At 38.9% G+C, this 20956-nt stretch overlaps 1 protein-coding gene across 5 annotated transcripts in view; it reads right to left on the bottom strand.

The window, feature by feature from the left end:
- The window catches only part of Smg1 (SMG1 nonsense mediated mRNA decay associated PI3K related kinase), a 104515-nt gene that overhangs the window by 39052 nt on the left and 44507 nt on the right, over positions 1 to 20956 (bottom strand). For all 5 annotated transcript variants that reach the window (XM_052713868.1, XM_052713865.1, XM_052713867.1 and 2 more), the window contains 20 exons: positions 20771 to 20872; positions 19639 to 19908; positions 17044 to 17174; positions 16772 to 16933; positions 16090 to 16208; positions 15533 to 15620; positions 15346 to 15447; positions 13546 to 13686; positions 12663 to 12862; positions 12076 to 12272; positions 11743 to 11907; positions 11117 to 11271; positions 10143 to 10285; positions 9792 to 9993; positions 7903 to 8012; positions 6129 to 6276; positions 5741 to 5900; positions 4430 to 4550; positions 1502 to 1750; positions 207 to 491 (listed from right to left, as the gene is read on the bottom strand). In XM_052713868.1, the coding sequence (XP_052569828.1) occupies positions 207 to 491; positions 1502 to 1750; positions 4430 to 4550; positions 5741 to 5900; positions 6129 to 6276; positions 7903 to 8012; positions 9792 to 9993; positions 10143 to 10285; positions 11117 to 11271; positions 11743 to 11907; positions 12076 to 12272; positions 12663 to 12862; positions 13546 to 13686; positions 15346 to 15447; positions 15533 to 15620; positions 16090 to 16208; positions 16772 to 16933; positions 17044 to 17174; positions 19639 to 19908; positions 20771 to 20872 (3250 nt within the window). The remainder of the gene's footprint in view (positions 1 to 206; positions 492 to 1501; positions 1751 to 4429; positions 4551 to 5740; positions 5901 to 6128; positions 6277 to 7902; positions 8013 to 9791; positions 9994 to 10142; positions 10286 to 11116; positions 11272 to 11742; positions 11908 to 12075; positions 12273 to 12662; positions 12863 to 13545; positions 13687 to 15345; positions 15448 to 15532; positions 15621 to 16089; positions 16209 to 16771; positions 16934 to 17043; positions 17175 to 19638; positions 19909 to 20770; positions 20873 to 20956) is intronic.

The following is a 20956-nucleotide window of genomic DNA, read 5'->3' as shown; positions in this document are numbered from 1 at the left end:
CATGAATCAAGGCAAAAATACCCTCCTCTAAGTCAGAAAAGGAACTTACATATGAAAAGCTGGATACATGACATTAAGTACTAGTTACTGTCAATGTATTATATTTTTGTAGTTGGATTTTTTGTGGCAAATTACAGCCAGCATAACACTGATTTTACACTTACAAAATTAATATTTTTAAAGCTAACAGAAGAATAAAATCGTACCTGTAGATTCACTCTCAATCCGAGGGTGTTCTTCTCCCACCGTATTAGCAGATGGCAGTTCTATTAGAGCAAGTATATTCCTAGACAAAGTAGAAAGGCCTGGGAGGTTCTGCTGCTGCTGAGCTCTGTACACCTGTCTCAGCTGTCCTGAAATTTCTTTCCATTCTGCCTGGACCCACTTAGCCAGAGTCAGAATTGACTTAGCCACAGCATACTCAGCTTTCGCAGACTTGCAAAAAGATATGGCACAAGAACTCAACATTTCCATTGCATGTGTTGACTGGCCTATAGAAAACAAACAAACAAACAAAAACACATACAAAACCATTAATTTACCCTTAATAGTAATATAAATTATTTCAAGAGGAGGCATTCATTCATTCATTCTTGTTTTTAAAAGCATTAATTCAGGGTCTAGAGAGATGGGCTTAGAGGTTAAGAGCACTTGCTGCTTTTGAAGAAACCCAGGTTTAGTTCTTAGCACCCAGAGCAGGCAGCTTATACCCCCTGCAACTCTAGTTCTAAGGGATCCAATACCCCATTCTGTGGTGTATATATGTACATGTAGGCACTCACACATTAAAATAACAAAAATTAAGGTAAAATAAATAAAATACCATAAAGTCAGCCAGGCATGACAACACATGCCTTTAATCTCAACACTTAGGAGGTAGGGGCCAGTCTGGTTGACTTAGTGAGTTTCAGATCAACTAAGGAAGTTTTAGACCTTGTCATAATAACAGTAACAATAATAATAATAAATTCAGGAGCTGCGAAGATGGATCACTGGGCTAAATGCTTATCATGTGTAAGCATTAAGGACTACAGTTTCAATCCCCAGAATCCACATAAATGCTGGATGGGCATGACAGACTGTCTCTAATTCCAGCACTCTTAGAGGGGATAAAAGGGATACAAAGGACAAGCTGCCTAGTAAGACTAGCCTAACCAAGTGAGCTCTGGGTTCAAGTGAAAAACCCTGCCTCAGTATACGAGATGGATATCAATTAACACCCACTATCAACCTCTGGCCTACAAACAGACATGCATACACACAAGAATCTACACTCACTTGTGTACTCCCACACAAATAAGCAGGCACACAACACCCTCAAAAAGGAAAAAAAAAAATAAATTCAGGGATAAGCAACAATCTTGGAAAAACATGTCTTACTGAAGGACACTGATCTACAAAAGCTGGAAATAATTCTTACACTCACTTCTTATACTTACAAATGCTTCTTACACCACACACAGAAACATGCATACAGTTTTCCTCACATGCTTTTACTAACCTGCTGTGTATAACAACTTGGTTTTTTCAATATCAAGCTCAGGCCCCCATTTTTCATCCACTTGACCTTGAGTGGACAGTTTTTTGAAATGCTGCACTAAGTCCTGGGCAGTGGTTGTCTTTCCCAGCTGAACCTCGCTGCACTGTGCCAGCAGTCTCGTTGCCAGTGACACATTCCCTCGTTTTCTAGCAAATTTTGCTGCTGTCAGCCCTAATTCCATGAGATGACTTCTAATTGGTACTGTTTGTTCTGGAAAGAAGAAAACGTTTCATTAATTCTCAACTCACCTAACTCCAGACTCTATTACTCACCACCTCCGCAAAGGGAGCTAACCCTCAAACCCCAACAACTAGCACAGTGTGTGGCTTACAACAACATTTAAGTGAAGTGACACAACCAAGTAGAGCAAAATGAAAATTGTTCTCTAGAAGAAATTAACCTTGTAACATCTGAACTGTTAGAAAAGGTCTGAGGTCAGAGGCTGGAGAGACAACTTATCAGTTTAGAGCACTTGCTATTACTCTTGTGGACGAGGGTTCCATTTCCAGCACCCACATGATGGTTCACAGCTTCCTATAAGCCCAGTTAAAGGGGATATAGCACCCTCTTCTGTCCTCTAGGCACACATGTGGTACACATACACAAATGCAGGCAAACTCATATGCATAAAAGAAAATTAATCTCAACACTGAGGAGGTAGAGGTTGACTTGGTGAGTTTCAGATCAGCTAAGAGAGTTAGACCTTGTCATAGTAACAGTAACAATAATAATAAAAAATTCAGGAGCTGGGAAGATAGATCACTGGGCTAAATGCTTGTCATGTGTAAAAAAAAAAAAAAAAAAAAAAAAAAAAACAGTACATAAAAAAGAAAAAGAAGAAAGGAGCCTAGGTCAAACAGTAGGAAAAGAGAATAAAGGCCAAAAAAAGCCACAGACCCCCCTTCTCTAGCGAGTTCTCTTCCACTGTCCCCCAGACAAGGCATCCATCCTATGGCTCCAAAGCCATACCAATGCTGATGAATCCTAAACTTGTAGCCCAGACCAGAGAGCTGAGTCCTACCTGTCTATTGAAGACCTACACTCCTGGGATATGTGTTAAGTGGAATTCCCTATCACTCTTTAAAACTGCTCCCTTCTCCTGTTTACTCTTTCTCAAGAAAGGCCCACCACCTCAGCAGGTACTTGGCAATTACACTATTACCTTCAAAGTTTGCTTTTCCCCCTTCTTATTGCCATCCCTAAGTACCTTGCTTAGCAGTGGGAAGCTGGTTCCTTTGCCTCCTTCTTAGCCTCCTCTAATCCACAATCCAACCCTACAAATGAAGTGATCACACACAAGTAAACCTGGAACTTCAATTTTCTTGAAAACCCTGATACCTCCCCACTGCCCCTCTCAATGAGTTTCTACTGATGCCTTACACTGACCTCTGACCACAATCTCACACAGCTCTACCTCTCTTTCAGCAAACTGAAGGTGTCTTTACTATCTCTAACCTTTAGATCCAACCTGTTTAATGCAGTCACCCACCTTCCTTCTCACTTCTACCCTCAAATTTAAATTTAAATGTTACTTCTTCCTCAAGTCTTCTACTAATTCCTAGGGTCAAATCAGGGATCCCTGTTACATGCTCTTTCAGCTGCCTGTGTATATACTTCCATTCAACACAGCTGCTCATTGTCCAGTGTCAGTTTTTCCTGGACTCTAAAATCATCTCGGTTCTAAGAATGAAGAAAACAGGCCTATTTTTGCTTGCCATTATCTGCTAACATTAATCATGGTACATGGCACAAACTATTTGTTTTAGACTTTCTCTGCTTAATAATACTGATGGGAAATGGAGTTTTATCTCTGAATATATGTTAGATTACTGACTTTCCAATTTCAAGCAATGTTTCATATAGGAAGGAAAAGAGATGGCAGTACTTGCAACCCTGTTTATGCTTCATCCTGTGCTAAGGCTTTTATCTATTTCATCTCAAAAGTAGGGTAATTCTCATATCAATTAAAAGAAAAGCAGGTCTGAAATGCTCTGTCCTAAGTGCATCAGTGAGGGTGTTTCCAGAAATGTTTAATTTTTGAGATGGGAAGACTCAAACCAAAACTAGTATGGGCACTGTTCTATGGGCTGTAGTCCCAGACTGAGTTAAAAGGAGAAAGCAAGCTGAGCGCCAGCATTAAACTTTCTTTGCTTCCTGGCTGCAGATGTGACCAGCTACCTCATACTCCTGCCTCCATGATCTCCCTTACCATGGACTGTACCTCAACTATGAGCCAATATAAAAACCCTTCTTCCCTTAAAGTTGTCAGATATTACATTGAAGCAACAAGGAAAATAAGTAATACAAATGTCCATAGCTGCTTCATACTTAGCTACCTGATTAGAAAGACCGAGAAGAAACCCCCACCAACAAATGGAGAAATAAACCAATGGTGGCACATCATACAGTGGAATATTACTAAACGATAAAGAAAGGACCATTTTACTGACAAATTAACATGGGAGAACCTTAAAAATATCATGTAAGCTAGTGATGCCAGATATGGGAGCATGCAGCATAATTCCATTTATGTGAAAACATCAGCAAACATAAGTCTAATTTACAGGGATAGGAAGCCTGAGACAGGGACAATGTTAACCATTCTAGGCTGAGAGAAATGTTCTGAATCCTCTCTGTACTGGTGGGTACATAGAGGTAGATGGGAGAAAACAAACCAAACTGTATACTTAAATGTATAATTTACATTTCAGTAAAGCTAACTTTAAGAAAAGGGAAATGAGGCCAAGAGGTAGCACATGCTTTTAATCTCAGTACTTCAGAGGAAGAGGTAGGTGGATCTCTGTGAGTTCAAGACCAGCCTGGTCTACATAGTAAGTTCTAGGGCAGCCACGTTTATGTAAAGAATCAGAGAGAGAGAGAGATCATTACCTTTAATTTTCTCTAACAGCTGATTCTGATACATGGTGTATCTCAATGCCTGCATCCATGGCCGCACATCATGCTGCTTACATGAGCGAAGAGCATCACTGAAGAGTGGGATAAGACAGTCCTGGCAGCAGAGAGACAAAGACTTGTATTGAACCGTCTCTCAAAAGAGACAACAGCCTTTAGATCTATTCCAACTTCCGTACAACCTTCCACCATGTCTCTTCCAACCTGTGCTGGTGTAAATAAGAATGGTCCCCAAAGGTTCATGTATTTGAAACTTGGTCCCTCCCTAGCTGGTAGAACTATTTGGGAAGGATTAGGAGATGTGGTCTTGTTGAAGGAGGAGAGTCAATCAATGTGGGCAGGTTTTACGGTTTCAAAAGACATTCAGTGTCTTTTGCTCTCTCTCTGCCTCCAACTTGGGAGATCAAAACATAAAGTCTTAGCTGCCACACCTTTGGTCTGCCATCCTGAACTCTAATCCTTTGAAAGCATAAGCCCCAAATTAAACACTTTCTTTAATAAGCTCTCTTGGTCACAGTATGTCATTAGAGCAATAAAAAAAGAAACTAAGACACACCCAAACAGAAAACCTTTGCTTTGTTAAATAAATTCAGAATATTAAGTACAATTTGTCAGTATATTTACTAATAAAGTACATCTGTAAAAAAACGTATATTTACTATAAACCAAAATTGCAGAAAAGCATTAAACTATCGATTCTAAATTATAGCATATAAACTATCCTATAATTCTTAAGGATTGCAAGTCCTTTGCAAGGGTCCTCTTGACAGTTGAAGTTTACTCTATTAAGAGAGAGGAAAGGTATGAGTGAAATCCAAACTTTACATAAAAGAAAAACCAAGATCCAGCAATTAGTCAAAACCTTAGGTTCTTCCATTTGCCCTATACTACCTCAAGTGAAAATCTGTCTAGAAATGCATTTTAGATTTGAGTTCATCTTACCCAATTACAAATTCTACTTTAAAAACTGAGAAAATGAGGTCTTTGATTTATACTAACGTATTAATGCTTAACGTAGAGAATACTTACAAAAAAATACACTTCAGGGCTGGAGAGATAGCTCAGTGGTTAAGAGCACTTTTGCTCTTTCAAAGGACCCAGGTTCAATTTCCAGTACCCACACTGTCTGTAACTCCAGTCCTAGGGGATCTAATGCCTTCTTCTGGCTTCTAAGGGCACCAGACAGGTAAGTGGTGCACAGACACATACAGGCAAAACACCCATACACATAAACTAAAATAAAAAGAAATTTTAAAGAAAAGTAACATACACACACAATCTACACACCTCTGTGGACAGTCTATTAGAAACTGTGTTCTCGAGAGCAGATGAGCAGTACAACTGCAGGGTACTCAGTACTGGCAATGATTGTGACACTGTTAGCGTAGACAGTCTTAGTGGTCCAATAGCAATGCGTGAGGTTTGCTTCAAGTACTTTACCACATTTCTGAAAGAAATTAATTAACAAGATTCTTAAGCTTGCAGCCACTAATATGAAGTGGCTAAGGCACTACCATTTGGCATCAAAAAATCAGGGGTGACAGTAAGGAAAGCAGCCTGCTCTAGAGTAGATTATGAGCAAAACAAGACGTTTGCTTTTAAAGGTTTCTACAAATCTGCAGTTTCAATCTTAGTACCCCATGCAGCTGCCTGCCTATGTACACTTATGACTCACTCAGTTAAGGACTGCCATTTCTGATCTTGTTCCACATGGTTTAAAGCAGTTGCCAAAAAGACCGAGCTTCTCAACAGTTGGACTTCAATGGATTTTTGAAGTTCCCGTGGGTCTGGGCTGAGCATGTTAGGAAGCAGCTTTTTCATATCTAAAGTCAGATACATTGTGTTAAGTCAATTTGTTCTTAATGTACGAAAGTATTAACATATTTTGGCAATACTTAAAAAAGTAATAATCACCAACGAATACTTCCTTCTTTTTATTAAGTTCAGATAGCTAGACATTTCAGATAGCTTTGTAAACAGCATTATGTAACATAAAATTATACCTCATGCCTCTAAGAATCACCTGCTCTTAGAGCTGCACATACTGGTAAGAAACCTACTTTCCCCCTTCTTTTTACATTCAAAACTTGACTCTATAAAGGATGTAACCATTTCAGTGAGGTTTTCCTCCACTTTAGTTTATGAAATTTAAGCTCACATTTTTATTTATTTAATGGTGTGCACCATATGTGCATCAGGAGGACAGAGGTCAACTTCCAGTATTGTTTCTCTATTACCATCCATCTTTTTTTTCCAGACAGTTTCTCAATGGCCAGTCTACTCTACCGCTCTAGCACTGGGATTACAAGCATATACCACCATACATGGCTTTTTGACACAGATGCTATGGATTAAACTCAGCTCCTCAAGTTTGTGTGGTAAGCATTTTAGTGACTGAGCTAGCTCCTCAATCTCAAGCTTATTGGTAATTATTTAACTAAGTAGCCTAATTCATTTATAACAGGAAAAAAAAGTAATTTTAAGATGAGTCAAATATATTATAGACTTGAAATTAAGTTCAGATATAAGTACACTTCAACAGGCTAAGCCAATAATTTAACACCTTATATAAAAAACCAAAACCGCCAAGTATAGTGGAATCTGTCTTTAACCCCAGCATCCAGAAGGTAGATGTAGAAGGATCTCATGAATTCAGATCAAGTCTACATACTGAGTTCCAAAAACACAAAAAAAAAAATCAAAGTTTCAGAAAAGAAAATTAGTTTTAAAATAAATGACTCGCCTATCATTTTAAAATTTTCACAGTTTTTCTAAAATGTAAATGAAAAGGTCAATTACATGGAAACAATACTGCACATCTTGACTTACAAAAGCCAACAGTGAATGCCTTTTTAGTCATACACACATCAAGAATGAACCTGGTTGGTTTTTACAGCTCTCTGTAGAAATACTTGAGAGTTTACATAATGCATCCTACTCTCCACGAGGCAAACCTTGATCTGCACAGCAGACCTCTGAATGCCAAAACAGCAGTATACAGTGTGATCATTAAGATGGAAATTAAGGAAACTGAGTAGCCCAAAACTGCTTTGTGCTTTTTCAACTAAATGTCTACATCAATCTAAAAGTCTCAATATCACCTTTTCTCAGTTTAGTTTGTTGTTGTTGTTGTTGCTGTTGTTTTGTTTGTTTGTTTTGAGACAGGATTTCTCTGGGTAACAGCAAGAACTCAGAGATCCACCTAGCCTCTCCCTCCAGAGTGCTAGGATTAAGGACATACGCCACCACCGCCCAGTTTGATTCTAACTGAGCCGTTTTTCATTTGCTTCATCAACTATTAATAGCACAACCCTAACTAAATGTGTTGTTTCACATAGTGTAGGACTCCAAATAAATATACAGAAACTTACAGATTTCCTAGTAAACAAAAACTATCCAAAGGTTTAAGAAACTTGTCATGAAAAAAAATTAAAACTGTTCTCAAATACCTATTTTTTCTTTTGAACCTCCAGCAAGCAGATTAATATTTTCTCCTGGTAACAATTCCAATTGCTCAGTGCATTCAACAAACTCTCCAGACTCGAAGCTGCTTAATGACCTGTAATTAAAATGCCCATCAGCTTGTGTTAGGCCTCACCAGCCCTGTGTAACCTTGGTGATATGGGAAGAACAAGCACTAGAAGAGAACAGCTGTCCAAAGAAATGGTTTTTAGAGGCCAAATACCATTTCATCTTGATGTGGCTCCCATCTCAGTAACACTACAGCTGGAGTGGCAATCAGGAAAGTACTAGACATGACCATCAGTTGAGCCTGCTCACCTCTCTGTGTCTCCTTCCTCTTTCTATGGGCCTGTTAATACACTGGCAGTAGATTCTACAATATGTTTTCAACACCTGCTCTCTCCCAAGCCACTGAATCCCACCAGCTGGCCTCTCACTCCACAGAGAGCCTGTACACTTTCCTCTAAGTCTCCTATCATCTCAGTTTTTTTTGTTTGTTTTTCTTTTTAAAGATTTATTTATTATATATACAGAAGAGGGTGCCAGATCTCATTACAGATGGTTGTGAGCCACCATGTGGATGCTGGGAATTGAACTCAGGACCTCTGGAAGAGCAGCCAGTGCTCTTAACTGCTGAGCCATCTCTCCAGCCCTCATCTCAGTTTTGTACCTTAGCCCTGACTCTTTCACTGAGACATCTCCCAACCCTTTGTTTTCTATAAAACTCATTTACCTTCCCTAAAAGAATTCCAACTACTTCCTTTTCTGCAGCCATTTTCCATGACCCTGGCATTCCAATGCCAAGATGAGAGGCCTCACTCATACTAGCTCCACACTTCTCCTCTGCCCCATCTCTACTAAAGACACTCTCTTTCCTTGTTTCAGACAAGCTGGTTTGGAACTCATTTCTATAAGTAGATGAACATCCTCCTGTCTCCACTTTTCTAGGGCTGGCATTATTGCCTACACCACCACCACTAGCTCTGATCCTTTCACTGAGTCCCTTTTCTTCTCACTAGGTCTGAAAGTAGCAATGGAAATGTTCGTCAGCTGGCTTACCCCATTTCTGCTCCAACTACAACAGTATAATCAGTTGTTTCTCAGGTTAGAGTTAAGCACTGGTTGCTGATGAACTGTTCATGTCTAATATGTATTAAATTTTCTGGTAGCAGGCTCCCCATGTCCATACTGTACTCTACAGTTCTATACTTTCGGCTGTTGACTAAACATCTCCCCCTCTACAAAAAAAACAAAAAAAAACTTTAAACTTAAGACTTTAATTTCTTCTGCTCTCACGCCATCTACTACAGCTATCCTTAACTGTCTATGCCTAACTTTTACTGCTTTCCTTGAGGCACCGAAAAGACAAATCTACTTAATCCTTTGTCAGGGCTTTTTCTCCTATGTCTTCACTCTGTATTTTGAAGAGTCAGAAGCAGTGTATTTTTTCCTGCTATACTATACCCGATGCTTCCCAAAGATTATGTGTTCAGTTACCAGGAAGGCAAGGACAGTAAACCAATTCTGATGAGCTTTGCCCCAAGTCATGTGTCTGGAATGCAGTAAATCCTCAATTTTGAGATGCTTAATTAAAGAAGAACGAAGAATAAAACTTATAGATGTTCACAAACTCTCACCATTAAAACAAACTTTCTTTACATATTTAACAGTAGTTCAGAAACACAGCTGTCCTGTGTGAGCCTCTCTACAGCAGTGCCTCTTTATGTATAATGAGTCTATCTTCCCACACAGCAGACTCCTTCCTTGCCCCACTGCTGGTTTCCTGTTGTAAATATGACCAATTTTAGTGTTTGCCACCACAGAGGAAGACTACTTATCGACAGGGCAGAGGATGCTGACTAGATGCAGCCATTACTTGATATAGTTGAAATCGGCTTTCAGATTGAGTGAAGTGCTGCTGGTGTTCTTCTTCAGGTCGTGGACTGCATTCTGCCACTCCTGCACAGCAGCCCAGTCGGCAATAGAGATGTAGCACTCACACGCCTTATTTCCTAGGTAATTGATAACTTCAGGGGAAGAATCAGTTGGTTTGGACAGCACAGTTTTCCTTGATTCACCTGAAAGGTATTTTATTAAGAAAGAAGACAGAAACTGAGAACAACTGTAAATATTTCATAGATCACTGACTCCTAGAAACATACGGTAAGTTTATCTGCACAAACGAACTGTACCTTTGGCATTTTTAATGTAAACACTGAATGCTCACCATTTAGAGAGTGTTTGGGGCTGGCACTGTTACGTCCGGCATTGGCCAATGTAAGAACAGACTTGTCAAAGCTGGAGATACAGCAATCAACACCTGTCATGGCACAAAGGTGCTCCTGGTACTCCACAGAGGCCTTTTCAAACCTTAAATACAAATTAAAGCAAGTCTTATTTTTTAAAATTACTCAAATGCATCTCTTTCTAAAAAAATTAATGGTGAGAGAATAAATTACCTGACTTGTACCTGGACAAAGAGTCAGTTATTTGGAAGGGGAAATTCTACCTCTGCCTCACACCCAGTCTGAGTATAAAACAACTAGTGGACACTACTGATAACTACTTTGATGTCCAATAGTAAAGTATGTCAAATTATCATACACTCAGAAAGAAGTAATGATGTCCATTAAAAATCAGACTGCATTATATTTAACATGCCAAAATATTTTTAGAATACTGGTGAGTAGAAAAGCCATAAAGCTCTGTAGATAGACTACTGTTTCTATAGCAGAGGAAGAAACTACCCACAATAAGAAAATAAAGCTTTAGACACACCAAAACATACAGGCACCAGGTTATATAGCTTTCAAAATTTAAGTGGTTATTTATCTCTCCAAATTCCTAAGAACTACTTAAACTTACATTAGGCATGCACATGCATCGACAGAGTTGTGAGCAAACACTCTAGCAACATACAGTAGTACACCAGAGCCAAATGTGGAAAGTTTTCAATCAAAATCATTTAAAACCACTTATGAAACTGAAAGAACTTGTTTTCCAGTATGATTTCTCATACCTCCTATTTAAGTGAAGCACTCACGTATGGCTGCTAATCAAAAAACAAATGAAAGATGCCCCCTACTAAAGTGATTATAGCAGGCTTCAATCCTCAAAATACGCTGGCTATTTTCATTATTTTACATGACAAAGGATTTGAACATAAAAATCTTATCAGTCATTGCTTTCCTTCTAACTTACCTCCCTTCAGCCTGCTGGGCCACTGAGTTAATCCAGAGAAGGTTTTTACCAACAGCTGAAGATGACCAGACAGCAATTCCCTGTATAGCTTCAGGACAATGGAGCTCACACAGAGCTTCTACCACCATCATGATAGTTACTTCCAATTCATTCCCCTGGAAACAGCAGGCAGAAAGATTAGTCACAGACCTCAATACCACTGAAACTCAAATCTCTACCGAACTTATAGCTACTGGCCACAATCTGTAGACATTTAACAATTATTCTCACAGTACTTAGCTTAGCTTAAAAATCATCACAAAACATTTATTAAGGAGTAAGAATTCTGTTGCTTTGGATTCCATTTATTTATTCTAAACCTAATTAAATTAAGAACTTTCCCAAATACTCTAAGAATGTGTTCCACAGACAAATTTCTTACAATTATTCCTAAAGTCCTAGTCTTTAAAAACTTCATATTTTTAAGACATTAGATGTAGAAAAGTGCCTGGAAAAGTCATTAGTTTTGTAAGATATTGGATAAAAAGCCTTGAAAAAGAACTAAATTTATCTGTAGATTGAATTCCATCAGAGAGACCAACCCCTAATTTCTACAGTTAAAATGTATTCCCAATGGAGCACCTTACCTGAGATAGACTATTTGTTTTCATTTCAGTCAGTAAGTCAAAGCCATGCCTCACTGTCACAGCAGGCTGACCTGCCAACAATCCGACCCTCATGATGGACAGGCGGATCCGAGTAAGCCAGTCTTGGCAAGTTTGTCGATTGGTATAGAAAAAAGTCCTAATGACCTTTAGGAAAAAAGGGAAAGAACTCAGGACTGCTTCAAATTACGGTGAAGACGCCTTGAATACATATAAAATAAATACACATGGTTACTGTGATCTCAGCCCTGTACATCCCACCATGTTTCACAATGAATCTGTTACAAAGCACCACTATATTCCATGGACACCAACCTTGGGAGGTGACGTTAACGCATTTGCACATCCCTCATAGGCATTATACATTAATTTCTCCAGGTTCTCCAGATACTGAAGCAGAAGAACAAGTCTAAGTTGATTGCTTCCATGGCCTTCATCATTATCTGCAGTGGTCCACTGACTAACATCCTGGTCAGGGTTTAGTGTGTGGGCTGCAAGACTTCTAATGATACCTGAAAACAAAGGAGGCAACACTATGAATCAGAGACAACTCTTAATAAATCAATTTACCAATTATTCTATTTATATACTCATCAATTTAAAATAAAACAAAAATCAAAGATTAAATAGCTCTCATTTAGGGGGGGAAATGTTTGTTCCATATGCATCCCCTAAGCTTTTGAACAAAAACAGACACCCACATTGCAAATGTAATTATTTAATAAAACCTCATCCTACAAGTCCTGTCTAGAAATTACTTAGTAAACAGTACGGGGGGGGGGGGGGGGGGGGGAAGACACCTCTGAAATCTCTATCAGTTATAAGAAAGCCATGGTTTCTGAAGTTAAAAGGCCTAGAAACTCATCTGCATCACAAAGTTTAAAGAATGCCCAAATTGTTACCTTCAATTGTCTGGAATGTGTCCTGAGCTCTGCCCAGTGGGGTTCTCAACTTTGAAAGAACAGTGAACTGCGCAGCTTCCCAAATAGCCCACTGCCAAAGGACAGCATCTGTCTTTAGAAGATTGCGGGGAATTGTAGATTGGTCACGCTTATCCAGCCTCTGGCAGCTATAGAACAATCTTTCTAACCAATTGTCCTTCCTGGGAAAAGTAGTTTCATATGTAACAGACAATGACAACTTCATCTTAATAATCAAAACAAGTACAAGGGGAATGGGAGTAGGAACCAATTTTTCTAACTAAAAGAAACCACTGCACCCTAAGAACAGGCCGGGGTGTGGTGGAAATGAATTACTGGGTACACAGTTCATAACAATTTGACTGCCGGGTTTCATTTCATTCACTACAACTGAGCATCTTGACAATATCATCATCTCCAACCCTCCTTCAAAGCATTCAATGTCAATCAGATCAGTTAACTATCAATCACATTTCACCAGTGGAAGACACAGCCCATTTTTGTTTCTACAAATGCTATCTTCAAAGCAGTATCTAAAGCTGATGAAAATCAAAATGAGCCACCAAAGAATGTTACTTTCCAATCTGGCACGTTGGATGAATGTTTTTTCAAATCTGGGTGTATTACAGAGGAGGCTTAAAAGTACTGTTCTCGGCCAGGCGGTGGTGGCACAAGCCTTTAATCCCAGCACTTGGGAGGCAGAGGCAGGCAGACGTCTGTGAGTTGGAGGCCAGACTGGTCTACAGAGCAAGTTCCAGGACAGGCTCCAAAGCTACAACAGAGAAACCCTGTCTCAAAAAAAAAAAAAACCCCAAAAACAAAATCAGAAGTACTGTTCTCTAATGAAAGAATCAGTCTTTCTTACCCTGTTCGATGAGAGTTCCCATACAAAATGAAACTGATGACATCAGAAAAGTCCTGAGGGTGGAAGGTATTACTTGGTGCTTTACTCATGTGGCTTCTCAATGCTAGAGAAATCTCCTGAATCTCTGTGTGATTGTTATTGCTGTTAACAGAAAAGTCACCATCATGCAACATGTTTCAGGAGGAAGGTTAACAGAGTCTACAAATGGAGTACTGTAACTTCATTGGAAACAAAAAATAAAACTAAAGCTTAAAAATGGATAGAGGACGACAGGAGTGGTGGTCCATGTCTTTAATCCCAATATTAAGGAAGCAGAAGCAAGCAGATCCATGAGTGTAAGGCCACCCTTGTCTAGATAGCAAATTCTAGATATCCTTAAGTTTATGTAATTAGAACAGATCTTTAAAAAAAAAAGCTGAGCAGTAGTATCCAATGCCTTTAATCCCAGCACTCAAGAGGCAGAGGCAGGCTGATCTCTCAGTTGGAGGTCAGCATGGTTTACAGAATGAGTTCCAAAACAACCAGGGCTACAAAGAGAAACCCTGTCTCAAAACAACAACAACAACAAAAGTCACAATTTTAGAATCTTAAAGGTTCTCAAATTGTTGGTGCAGAAGGCTGGAGAGAGGGCTGAATGTTAAGAGTACTCGATGCTCTTGATGGTCTTCCAGAGGACCTGAGTTCAGTTCCCAGTACCACACAGGAGACTCACAATGCACTTAATTCTGCTTCCAGGAATTCAACTACAAGGAACACACACACACACACACACACACACAAAGTACAAATAAAACCTTTTTTAAAAGAGACTGCTAGTGTATATCCGTAATCCCAGAACTTGGGAGGCAGGAAGATCCTGAGTTCAAGGCCAGTTTGGGACCATCCTGGAGTAGAAAGTGAAATCTTGCCTCAAAAAAAAAAGTTAAAATAAAAAAGGAAAAGGAGAGAGGTTATGCACTGGGGATGTAGCTTAGTCAGTGGAATGCTTGCCCAGCACATATAAAACCCGAGGTTTGCTCACAGAATAAACAACCTGGTGATGTGCACCTGTAATCCCAGCACCTTAGAGGAAGGCAAGAGGATTGATAGTTTAGGGTTTTCCTTGGCTGCATAAAAAGTTGGAGGCTAGCTTGGGATAACTGAAACCCTATCTCAAAAACAAAACAAATGCTCCAAAGTCAACTTAACCAAAAGCCAAAACTTTTAAATATCTAAATTATTGGGTTTGAAGAGATGGCTGTACTTCTTGCTCTGCAGAAGACCCAGGTTTAGTTCCCAGCATCCACAAGGCAGCTCAAAACCATGTGCAACTCAACATCCAGGGGATCCAATACCTTTGTCTTGCCTCAGAAGGCACCAGGCATACGAGTAATGGTACAGAGACATACACACAGGCAAAGCAAAAGTAAGTCCCTTTAAAAAAAAAAAGCCTAACCCACTGGGTGGCAGTGGTACACACTCTCTGAGTTCCCACACCCTCTAAGTTTGAGGCCAGCCTGGTCTATAGAGTGAGTTCCAGGACAGCCAAGGCTACACAGAGAAACCCTGCCTTTAAAAAAAAAAAAAAAAGTAATGAATTTTGGGTACTACATGAATTATTCTACACTATTTATTAAAAGATGATAAAGATCATTAAAAAATGTTTTTTTCTAGGTCTCCAAAACCATCCTTTAACATTTCTTTGATCACTAAGAAGTACCATGTAATATGTAAAATTAATGCACTAAACATGTTGATTAATCTTTCCCTATGGTAGACAATTACAAAGTAATGAAAATATAGTCACCAAAACAGTTATACCTTAGTACAACATCTAAAGGAATTGACTTCAACAGCTTTCCAAAGGCCTGTCGAATACGAGTTCCACTATGGACAAGCTGAACACGGCAGACATCAACACACCTATAAAAAGTAATAAATAAAGCAGGTGTGGTAGCATTCCCATGCCATTTCAGCCAGAGTCAAAGAATCGGTCTCTGGTCCATACCTCTGTAGCAAATCATCTGGCAAGGAAGAGGACAGAGCATGGAGACTGCTGCACGCTTGCAAGCAGATATTCACATCTTCAACAAGAGCTATTATTAAAAAGGAAAGTTACTTTCAGTTTGCACCCCTAAAAGTATATGTCAGTCTACCATAACGTTCTGAACCCATTCATTCATTCATCTATTCACTCATTCACTCACCCACTCATTCACTCATCAAACAGGAAGCATGGACTACATCCTACTCTTGCCTGGACTCCTCATTGGCAGAAACACCTAGGAAATTAATATTCAACAAAATTCAAGTTAACCACTCTGCATATAAACTTTCTTCTAAGAAAAAACTTTCAAGTTCATAGAATAAACTAATATAAGGTTGAAAATTTGACAAATACTTCAATTACTTTTCAAATAGTAAGAATGAAAAATAATCACGACTACTATATATGGCATTAAAATAGGGACTACTCACTTCATGGTAGGATGCTGTAACTACATTCTCCCATTAACCAATATTCTCTTTTAAAGGGTAAACAAAATTAAAACGTAAGTCTCTTACTGTTGGCTAAAAGGCCTTTGGAAAATTTATGAAAAGATGGAAGGGAGAATAAAGGTGCATATGTTTCAGACTTCTTCATTAATACAGCCACTTCCAAAGCCCATGTCATTAATAATTTCCTGAAACATAAAATAAACAGTTGGCTTTATATTAAAACAAAAAACAAAAACCACAAGACATTTTCTTCTTCTATCAGTTTTCTTTTGATTTTTCCAACAAGTAATAAAAAAATTAAAGGCTGGAGCTGGAGAGACTGCACAGTAGTTGAGTGCACACTGCCCTTGCAGAGGACTGAAGTTCAGTTTCCAGCACCCACATCAGCCAGCTCACAACAATCTGTTACTCCAGTGCCAGGGGAACCTCCTACCACAAGGCTCCAAGAGCACTGCATTCCAGATACACACACACAAAAAAATACAAAATTAAATGTAAGATAAATCTACAAGGAAAAAGCTAAGTCTAGAGAAATTTCTTTCTGCATCATGGTAGTCTGTTTCTGAAAAGCAGCAGAGTGCCACAGGAAAATCTCCCCAAAGTAGAGCCTAGCAGGGTACACAAAAATCAAGTAACAACCAATCAAGTACTTCACAATGAAGCTGTAATCTACATTTCTTAGCCTCAAATCACAAAGAATTAATAAATTTAGGAAATTAGTATTATTTTTATAAAATTACTTAGGTACCTTGTGTCCTGGTTAAGATTATCTTTCTTTAGCAATATTCCCAAAAGATTTAATATAATTGAAAAATGTTTCTTTGTGGCTGTAGTTACAGTACTAATCACGGCACCATCAAATAAGGAAGGGGATGAAGAGCTAAGACTACTGGATATGAAGTGATCATGCCTGAAAGACAAAGTGGAGACCATCTTTTCAGCTGTCATCACATGAAGACAACAAACTCAAAAAACAAACATTTCCTGCTTTTTTCTTCTGAGGACCTGTGAGCACAGTACCTGGTACAATGGGAATACAAGGTGTAGAGCACTGCATACTGAATGGCAGGGAAGTGAACAGCCAAGTCACTATGCACAATCATCAGATTCTTACTCAGTAATGCAAACACAGTTGGAGACAGTGCCCACATCTGCCAAGGTAAAAACAAAATATATTTATGGCTCCCCCAAGACAAACACAAGCATACACAAACAACCTACCTTTAGAATCAAGTGTGCTAAGACACTGAAAACCTAAAGTGATGGTTTGAAACTTGGAAATTGTCTAGTACACAAAGTTAGGGTATTCCAGCAATCAGTTTCTCAAGTTATGCTGAGTGGCATCTGTTTAATCCAGGAATACCTCAACTATCCACTGTCATGAGGCATCAGCCATAACAAGGAGTAGCTGGCTGCGTCTAATACAGCTTTCTTTACAAAGGGAATATACATAGTTAAGTATACCTCAATCAAGCTATTTAAAACAAAAGAAAGAAATGGGTGCACAACTAAATTTGAGGCAAAGGGCCAGTTTGCTGACGTCTGTTTGGTTTAAGCAAAGCCCTTTGTACTCTTTTGATACAGTAGCCTACATTTCCTCAATTAGCATATTACAAATGGCAAGGTATCTTGCTCAATAACAAAGCCAGCAATCCTGCCTCTAAGCCTTTTCCACCCATTCCTTTTCCTCTAAGATGCAATGCTCCACCTGACTACCTGCCTCACCCATTGCTTTTTCAGACTGCCAAATCATCACACATAAAGCTTTGCCAATCTATATAGGACATGAATTCCTCAAAAATTAAAATTAGGTGTATTAAGAAGGGAGTTTCCCACAGGCCTCAGATGTAAGGAGAAAGTAGCAGAGAAGAAGGGGCATCTATGGGACAGTGTGGGTACTCTGACCACACAAGCTAGAGAAAGCAAGCACAAGCATCGAGTCATCTTGTAAGGAAATGTTATCATTTATTATAGAACATTTCTCTCTCCTAAAATTATTGTTTCTGTATGGTCCAATAGAAGGAAGAAATACATAAACTAGTAATTATAAAATCAAAAACAGGGGAGGTAGCCAGATGTGTTACCACGTCTTTAATTCTAGTACTTGGGAAGCAGGGCACAGGTGGGCAGATCTCTTTAGGTCTTACACCAGCCAGAACTATACAGCTATATCAAAGAGGCGGCAGGGGGTGGGGATGGGGTGGGTGGGTGAAAAATGATGCCACTTCAAATATAGTATTATCATTTTACTTTTTGTAATATTGGGACTCTGCCACTTAGTTAAATACCTAAACTTCTTCCTTCCCCACACACCTGGTATGTTTCTATATATGTAGGTGTTTTTATTAGGACATCGTCATACATGTATGTAATGTATTTTGATCACATTCACCCCTCCTCCATTACCCTATGATCCCCTACTAATCCTTTTCTTCTCAAACTCTCTACTTCAACTGTGTGTCTTTATTTTTTAAGACCCAACAAATTTATTAATATTGTTTATAGGAACATGAGCACCTTATCAGAGGATACACACACACACACACACACACACACACACACACACACACAAAGTCTCTCTCTCCCCCAACAACTATTAATTTTGTAATAAAAATCCCCAGGGAGGGGTAAAGAACTTTTCATTTTTTGACAGTGTCTCACTGTACAGACTAATATCTAGTTGCAGGCTGGTCTAGAACTTAACAATCCTCCTGCCTCCACCCTCTAGGTGCTCAGATTATAAGCATGCACTACCACATCTGGCTGAAAATTCTTCCCATTTGTTTTTATTATTGTTTTAGGAGAGAGAAGGGGAAGGGGAGAGAAATAAAGAGTGAGAGTGAGTGAGAGTGAGAGTGAGAGAGAGAGAGAGAGAGAGAGAGAGAGAGAGAGAGAGAGAGAAAGAAATATGAGCCTAGGCTGAGAAGATGGCTCAGTGGGTAAAGTGCTCACTACGCAAACACAAGTTCAGATCCCCAACACCCACATAAAGTAGGCATACATCTGCAATCTCAGCTCTCAAGAGACAGACTAACTAGCTGAATCAGTGATGCCCAGGTTCAATGAGAGATCCTATCTCAAAAATTAAGATGGAGAGCAATTTAAGAAGGTACCAATAGGGCAAATCCCAGCACTTGGGAGGTAGAGCCAGGTGGATCTCTGTGAATTCGAGGCCAGCCTGGTCTACAGAGTGAGAGCTAAAACAGGCACCAAAACTACACAGAGAAACCCTGTCTCAAAAAACCAAAAAGGGGGGGGGGAAAAGGTGCCAAATGTTGAACTCTGGCCCTGTCCCACAAATAAAATATATGAGGTTATGAATGGACACGAAAATACATGCCTATAATCTCAGCATCTGAGGTTAATCTGGTCTATATATACTCTGCTACAAAAAAGAAGTAAACGATATAGGAAAGGGTGGAAAGGGCTTAACCATGGATAGTCTTTATGGTCAGGAGTGGTGTTATATGCCAGTAGTCCTGGTCAGTACTCAGGAAACTAAAGCAAAAACACAATGAGTTCAAGGCCCACCTGGGCCACACAGCAAAACTTGCCTCAAAACAGAAAATAACACAAAATGCATAAATAACTAAGTCTTTACAATTAAAGACTCACCCCAATTAATGAGTTTTTGGCATTTCCAATTGTAGTCAGGGCACTGAGATCAAATATAACTACAAAGTTGGCATTATCAACATTGAAAACATGATTCTGAAAAGCCTCATGTTTAATCTCAGAACAGGCATCAGGGAGCTGGAGACTGTGTAGCAGATTGTTTAGTGCACAAGTTATTTCTCCCAAAATTAATTTATAGGCAGTCTCCAGAACAGGAATATTCTTCAAGCTGAGCACTGCTTGATAAACAGCATGGGCCACAGCAACAACCTACAAAAAAATTCAAGGAAGTAGTTAAAAATCATTATATGCAGCATGCTAGGGAGATAAGCATTCAAGATTTAGATACTCACAGTCCACAACACCCAAAAGCTTCATTTTACAAGACCAACCTTAAGTACCCTATATATCAGTGAGCTTTTTACAAAGCTCTATGGACTTATTATAAAGAAAGAATGCTCTAAAAATTGCCAATGTGAAATTTCTCAAGAAGCATTGCAGGGCCCCTTTTTTTTTTTTAAGTCAATACCAACACATATACAAAACCAGATTAAGCCTGATTTTCCCCTATCTACCTAAGTCTATAGTCAGTTTGGAGTATCAGCTGATTAGTAATTAGTAATTTTTATTTTTTTATTTTTTAGTAATTTTTTTTTTTTATTTATTTATTTTTTTTTTTTGGTTTTTCGAGACAGGGTTTCTCTGTGTAGCTTTGCGCCTCTCCTGGAACTCACTTGGTAGCCCAGACTGGCCTCGAACTCACAGAGATCCGCCTGGCTCTGCCTCCCGAGTGCTGGGATTAAAGGCGTGCGCCACCACCGCCCGGCCTTATTTTTAATGCATGTAATTCTTTTAAATTTATACCTTTAGAAATAAATCTGCCTCATTGCCTTTACATAAATTTACCAACATCAATTTAATAAAAGTAAATTGTGGGTACTCTTAATAGGTTATTAGGTACCTCATTCATGAAGGTACTAGTATAATACGTATTAACCTAAAGCGTTCACTATAATCCCTTTATACTCAATATCAAGTGTTTCTTTCATACTGACATAGTCTGCTAAGCAACAGAAGTCCAACTTTTCAATGTCTGAAGTAATTCACTTGTTGTTATCCATGTATTCCATACCTCTTTTTCTTTATGGTATCGTAAAAATAGCAGTTTAGATGATGGTATAAAAAGCTTTTCTACAAACGATGATGGTAGTTTTGTATTTATCTGCTCAACAATCTAAAAACACAAAATTTTAAAATAAGCTTAAGTTACAAAAAGGCAAGAATAACCTTAAATACACATTACTAAGTGAAAAAATGT

The sequence above is a fragment of the Peromyscus californicus genome, unplaced genomic scaffold, assembly GCF_007827085.1.
Source record: "Peromyscus californicus insignis strain IS unplaced genomic scaffold, ASM782708v3 Scaffold_4__1_contigs__length_199733344, whole genome shotgun sequence".
NCBI lineage: Eukaryota > Metazoa > Chordata > Mammalia > Rodentia > Cricetidae > Peromyscus > Peromyscus californicus.
Note: the sequence above shows the minus strand (reverse complement) of the source record. Positions and strands in the feature narration are given on the sequence as shown.